We start from the raw sequence: 6,821 nt of genomic DNA, 5'->3' as shown, positions 1-6,821 counted from the left end.
GCAAACCGCGGGGAAGGAGACCTGCTTGCTCGGGGTTCCGGGACCGAGAGAGCAAACCGGGAACGCCGCGGTTTGCTCTCTCGGTCCCGGAGCCAGCCAGCAAACCGTTCGCGGTTTGCTCTCTCGGTCCCGGAACCCCGAGCAAGCAGGTCTCCTTCCCCGCGGTTTGCTGGCTGGCTCCGGGACCGAGAGAGCAAACCGCGGCGTTCCCGGTTTGCTCTCTCGGTCCCGGAACCCCGAGCAAGCAGGTCTCCTTCCCCGCGGTTTGCTGGCTGGCTCCGGGACCGAGAGAGCAAACCGCGGCGTTCCCGGTTTGCTCTCTCGGTCCCGGAACCCCGAGCAAGCAGGTCTCCTTCCCCGCGGTTTGCTGGCTGGCTCCGGGAACGCGAGAGCAAACCGCGGCGAAGCTGGTCTCCTTTCCCGGTTTGCTCTCTCGGTCCCGGAACCCCGAGCAAGCAGGTCTCCTTCCCTGCGGTTTGCTGGGTGGCTCCGGGACCGAGAGAGCAAACCGGGAAAGGAAACCAGCTTGATTACCAGAGGCTTCCTCCTTCCACGGAGGTCAAGAAAAGCGCTGGTGAGTGTCTACATTGCATTACCAGCGCTGGATCACCAGCGCTGGATCCTCTACACCCGAGACAAAACGGGAGTACGGCCAGCGCTGCAAACAGGGAGTTGCAGCGCTGGTGATGCCCTGCAGATGTGGACACTCTCAAAGTTGCAGCGCTGTAACTCCCTCACCAGCGCTGCAACTTTCTGATGTAGACAAGCCCAGAGCCTTGTTTATATTAATCTAGATGGAAGCACATTTCTGAAGCACACATTTCACAGGGTCAGACAGTTACGTCAGCAGAAGCAGGTTCTATAATGAGAAATGCTTTATTTTTCACATCACAAAAATAGAGGAACAAAATATCACACAGAAAAATAGATACAATTAAATGGAGAGGTATATATTTTACATAATCTTATTTTTAAAGAGGACACACACAAAGGAAATTCACATCCCTGCAAGTTTTAGAAAGGAAAGTTGTTCTGTGGATTTGAATAGTGACACACTGGATCTGGTAACCTGAAAGATGCCGTTTACACAGACTACATGCAAGGAACAGTGTCTGGGGACAGGTTCCCCATACAGAGAAACTTTCTTGATAGTTTGCCTTTGGCAAATACAAATATGAAATGTAGATCCTGTTCATCCCCAAGTCAGAAAATGAAATGTCCTTACTCACAGGAACTGAGAATCAGTCTGCACACTTGGCACTCAAACCCCTTGGCTCACCCCCCAGGCCACCAACTCTTTATGGGGAATTCCAGTTCAGACTCACATCTAGGATGTGCAGAATTGTGCCACAGACAAGGATGACCGGGACCATTCTGTGACCCTCTGGTGAAAAATCAAACCTCAGGAAATCCCCAACAGTTTCTGTTAAATTTGGAACAAGGCAGCCAGCATTTTCTCTTTCTTGTTTTTCAATTCAAATGCTGTTCAGCCACCTGAGCCTTAGGCAAGGTTAACATGAATTGCAACTACCATCAAAAGGCACAAAAGTCTCCCAACCCCACCCTATTGCCCACTTTCTCCAGACAAAAGACAGTTCTATGACGTTTGGACTGGGTTGCGCCTAAAGAGGAGGCAAGGTTCATACTATATGCATATGAAAAGTGTTCTCACTGCAATCCCACAGCTATCTTCTCCGTGGCAGACTAATGACACAGAGCTGGCTTTACTCGATTGATGGAAAAGCCCCACCAAGCTTGCTTTGCCCAGAAGCCTCAAAAAGAGCATAGGAACAGCTGAGTAAGTCCTTTACAGGACATGTCCACAACATTCCTGGGAAAATGCTCATCTAAGTACAAGGTAGCAGCCAAACTGCTACTTAAAGCCCCTTTCTTCATGCAGCAAAGGCAGCAGGACTGCAAAGTACAGGAGGAGTCTCAGACGTTCCTTTCCTTTGGGTCATTCTCTGAAGGGGTTTGCAAGTCCCAGCACTGTGTCAGTGCTTGGGAGGGGGAAGGAGTTATAAACACTGTGCAGCTGGAGACAGGCCAAGAGTGAGCACTACATTGAGGCAGGCTGCCAGTTTGCCTGAGAATAGAGAAAACGGACCTTGGGATCAACTGAAGGAATAAGGACAGATAAAAATTAGGTTAGGGGAGAAAAGACAAAACACCAGTGCTGCAGGCACCAGTGTGTCCCAGTTCCTGAATGCACTAACATGAGAGGTGCCGTGGCAGTTCCTGTCCTGCGAGCAACACATGCAGGAAGGCCAAGGCTGGGACCATACTGATGTGGGGCAGCAGGGAATTGTAGTTTAGCAGCACGTTTCGGAAGCTCCTCTCTGCGGAAGGCTTACAGAGCCTTTTTCACTCCCACTTGTAGAACTTCACCATCTTCTCAGTGAGAGTGGCCAGGAAGTTACTGCGGTTCACTGTGAAGGGGCAGATGTCCAGCACAGGTAAGTCAGTTTGTAGCTTCTGCAGTAAGGAGCCACTCCCAGCATCCCACACCTGTGAAGTACAAAGGGTCAGTCACCACAGTTCTCACCTCCCACTCAGCCTCATTTCTAATGCTGCTGGTGGGAAGCAGCCCCCTCTTCAGAGAAACATCCCAGAGAGCGTAGCCATTTCCAACACCGTCCCCAGCCTGCCGAGACTCACTTTTCAACCAATAAGCCTGCCATGAGCCTCCCTTCTGGAAGGTCAGATAATCAGGGACATGAGTTTAGATGTGCCACCTAAATGTAGCTGTGCAAGGTGCTGCTATTCAAAACAATTCTCATAAAAACGAATCCGTCCAGAAGTGGTTTCAAGAAGCCATGAACAGAAAGTGCAAGGTTTAGGAATACATGAACTTGAAACAGGAAACACTTCATTGTAAAAATGGGCTGGTGCAGAAGCAGCTGGGCCAGCAACGCCAAGTGTGATCAAAGATGAGAAATAAAAATGAAAAGTTCCTTCACTGTCACACTGACAATGTTAAGACAACCCTGAGGACAACTCTAAGACAATTCATCTGTAAGACAAGGGCTGGATGACTCAAGGAAGGGCAGGCTAGTGGAAGAAATTAACATGTTGCTGGAAGTAACATGTATCTCCTGCTTAGGTACCCAACAAGAATGTGTGGGTAGGTTGAACTAAATTAATAACCCCAGTGAGATAAGGCTGTGCTGCTTGTGGGCTAAAGCATCCTAGAGCTGCTAGGCCATAATCCTGTGTACTTTTTGGAAGGGGAAATTAATTTGTGCTGGAGACAAGTTAGAACTGTTAGCAGGACAGCTGAAGGCTGACTGCACCAGAGAAGGTTGCTCTTTGAGCCAAAGGCACAACCAAGTACTGAAGTGGGAAATTTACCATGCCTGAGAGATAGCACATATATGGGAGAGCTCGTCTGATCAGGGTGCACTGGCTAAGCAACACGACTGATTGAAGGAGAAGGCAAACCCTGTCCTCCCAGTCTCTGCTTTTCTAAGCACTCCACTTCAGTCTTCCCGTTGTATTCTTGGGAAATCACATGCATACAAAGCCACATGCACTCTCCCTGATGTGCTATCTAGGCAGCAGGTAGCTGGACAAAGACAGAAGAGAAAGAGTAGCGGTCTGGGCTGACTAGACTATTTGAAAAAGCTTGCACATTTTCTTCTCCAGTCTTAGGTTGGACGTGCAGGTCAGGCAGTGTAAGCAGGATGTAAAAGCAGGTTGGGAGTTAGTCTGGTGGGCATTAATGCCCTGATCCTGCAAGCTACTTTGTACTAGGGGCTATAGGTCTCAGACAGAACCCCAGGGAAGTTAACATACAAAGCAGAAGGTAGACAATCACTCACTTCTGTGTTCTTAGTAGCCTGTGCTAACTCAGGGAAAATGGGCAAGGCTGGTCATTTGTGATGAGGCAGTCTGATTTTTGCTTTTTAAAGTTTTTCTTAAAAAATGTCCCATGGCTCAGTAATCCTGTACAAAATTCCTTTAGCTTGCATTTCCCACAAAAATTATATAAATTCAACACTTACTTCTGCAAAAGTCATCTTCCAGACATGAACCAAATGTAGCCAGTACTGCCTAAATCAGAGGTGGGCAAACTTTTTGGCCCGAGGGTCACATCTGGGAGGGGAAATTGCAAGCAGGGCCATGAATGTAGGGCTGGGGCAAGGGGTTGGGAAACAGAAGGGAGTGCAAGATGTGGGAGGGGGTGCGGTGTGCAGGAAGGGGCTCAGGGCAAGGGGTTGGGGCAGAGGAGGAGTGTGGGGTGTACAAGGGGGCCAAGGGAAGGGGATTAGAGTCCAGGAAGGGGTGTGGAGTGCGGAAAAGGGGCTCAGCGCAGGAGTGCACAGTGCAGGAGTTCGGGCTCTGGCCTGGCACTGCTTACCTCGAGCAGCTCCAGGGTGGCAGTGGTGCTCAGGCAGGCTCCCTGCCTGCCTTCACCCTGCACTGCTCCCAGAAGCAGCCAGCACCATGTCCCTGTGGCCCCTTGGGGAGGAGAGGTGAGCAGAGGGCTCCACACGCTGCCCTTGCCTGTGGGTACCTCACCTAGGGTGACCATATGTCCCGATTTTATAGGGACAGTCCTGATATTTGGGTCTCTCTTATATAGGCTCCTATTATCCCCACCCCCTGCCCCGATTTTTCACACTGTCAGGTCACCCTAACCTCACCCGAAGCTCCCATTGGCTGAGGTTTCCTGTTCAGGAAGGTGGGAGGTGGTGCCTGCAGGTGAGGGCAGCACACAGAGCCCTCTGCCCCTACTCCTCCAGGGACCAAAGGAACATGGTGCTGACTGCTTCTGGGAGCAGTGCAGGGGCCGTGCCGCCACGGAGGTGGTAATCCCGCAGGCCAGATTCAAAGTCCTGACGGGCTGGACCCTGCCTGTTTGCTCACCCTTGGCCCAAGTCCTACCCAAAAATTTGTGCTTCACAGAGTATTCCTGTTCTTTGATATGTGGTTATGTGTACCGTTAACAGAAGATCTATAAACCCATGTAATTTAGGAATATTACATGTTTCATCAAGACAAGACCTCTATTTATCAATAGTGTGTCTGTGTTATGATCACTCTTATTGTAAAGAATTTTAGTAATACTATGTAATGCACTAAAAAAATCTTATGCACAGATTCTGCAAGGGGAGGGGATTTAAATTAAAACTGATTTTTTCCCTACACCCACTCCCCCCCGCTTTAATACTAGGATATGGAGCCTCTCACTCCTGTGACTAGTTCAATTCCAGCATGGGTTTACTGTGACTATGAGCTACGAACTAGCAGCTCTTCAGCCTGTGGGAGATAATGGATTGAGACGTAACAATTTCCCACCTGGTCAGGATCAACAAGAACCCTGGTTGTTTGTTTGTTTCAGAGAAAACATGAAGAATGAACCAGCTTCACTCCTAGAGATGATCCCTGCAAGTCAGTGTTTAGTCACACTGACAGGGCAATGTGGATGAAGCAGTACAGCTTCTTGGGCTGTTCCCTAACCACAGAACAGTTACATTAGTCTCCAACAGCTGTTACACCTCTACCCTGTTATAATGCCACCCAATATAACACACATTCAGCTATAACGCGGTAAAGCGGCGCTCAGCGGTGGGTGGGTGGGCTGCGTGCTCAGGTGGATCAAATCAAATTCGATATAACGCGGTAAGATTTTTTGGCTCCTGAAGACAGCGTTATATTGCGGTAGAGGTGTATTTTTTTGCTCCCAAGGAAGGCTGGATGGACCAATTCTCTATCAGACCCCTTATGTAAACAAGAGGTTTGCTTTGAGGCTGCAGCCATAGCATTTTAAACGTATCTAAATGCTAAAGTATGCTCTTACCTTGGAGGCTGAAGTCCTCCTTCAACCTCAGAACAGACACCACACAGATGGCAGCAGTACAAGTCTTCCTCCCCTATCCCTTGCCAACCTGTCTCAACCCTAACCTGACGGGACCATCTCTAGGAGGGAAGTTCATCGCTTGGCTGCCATAGACCATATCGTAGAAAGTGATGATGCAACTCTGCAGGCTTGAACTCTTCGCTGTGAGCTGGTATTGAGCTAGTGTGCCAGCATGCTGCTACTGTGAGTGGCACTGTGCCGGCAGGGGTACCATTTGTACAACATGATGTTCTCTTTGGAGGAAGGGGTTAATTCCTAGGCAATTGCCAGAGTCTATCACGGCTAATTACATTCTGCCTACCTACATTCCTCCAGTAGGAAGCAGGGAGAAGTTTACTACAGGAGCAACCTGCCTATATTTAAATTAAGGACACAGCATTTAGTTTTGTGCATTGCTGGTTTTCAGTCTAAAGCAGTATCTCCAAATTGCCAGGGAGTTAGCTAGTCCCATAAGCAAAGTATGGAAAGTTAATATACACAGCCCTCCCAGCTCCCTGCCCACTCACCTGTTACCCACAATGCAAGTTCCATCACACTGGATTTAACAACACTGGGACAGATAAGGTTTCCCTCTTAAGCACTGCCTGGTGAAAATGAAAGGAAAAAGGAAATACCATGGTAGAGTTTGAGGCCTCATCGCCAGCGCACACCAAGATGCTGCCATCCTCCTCTGGACTCCGAAAGATGGCATTTTTGGTCAGCAGTTTGCAGGTGGGCCCAGCACTGAATGTCTGAACTGGGTGACAGGAGCAGACTATGTCGACAGACGCATCCATGAGTTGGCTACAGGACAGTTCCATCACCACACAATGCAGGCAATTGTTGCTCTTATCTGTGGGATGTAGACAAAGGGTAGCTCCACTGACAAGCTGAGTCACTTGCCAAATACAATTTTCCCCAATGTACAGTAGCCTCTCCAGGAAAGGGCCAGAACTAAGCTACAAAGAGACGAGAATCC

The 6,821-nt window shown here is 49.1% G+C and overlaps 1 protein-coding gene across 5 annotated transcripts in view; it reads right to left on the bottom strand.

Annotated features, from left to right (window-relative positions):
- Positions 1-868: 868 nt before the first annotated feature.
- RFWD3 (ring finger and WD repeat domain 3) overlaps positions 869-6,821 on the bottom strand; it is a 63,411-nt gene continuing 57,458 nt past the window's right edge. For all 5 annotated transcript variants that reach the window (XM_030581514.1, XM_030581516.1, XM_030581513.1 and 2 more), the window contains 2 exons: positions 6,478-6,695; positions 869-2,508 (listed from right to left, as the gene is read on the bottom strand). In XM_030581514.1, the coding sequence (XP_030437374.1) occupies positions 2,365-2,508; positions 6,478-6,695 (362 nt within the window). In that variant the 3' untranslated portion in view covers positions 869-2,364. The remainder of the gene's footprint in view (positions 2,509-6,477; positions 6,696-6,821) is intronic.

Source organism: Gopherus evgoodei, chromosome 12 (genome assembly GCF_007399415.2).
Source record: "Gopherus evgoodei ecotype Sinaloan lineage chromosome 12, rGopEvg1_v1.p, whole genome shotgun sequence".
Lineage (NCBI taxonomy): Eukaryota > Metazoa > Chordata > Testudines > Testudinidae > Gopherus > Gopherus evgoodei.
Note: the sequence above shows the minus strand (reverse complement) of the source record. Positions and strands in the feature narration are given on the sequence as shown.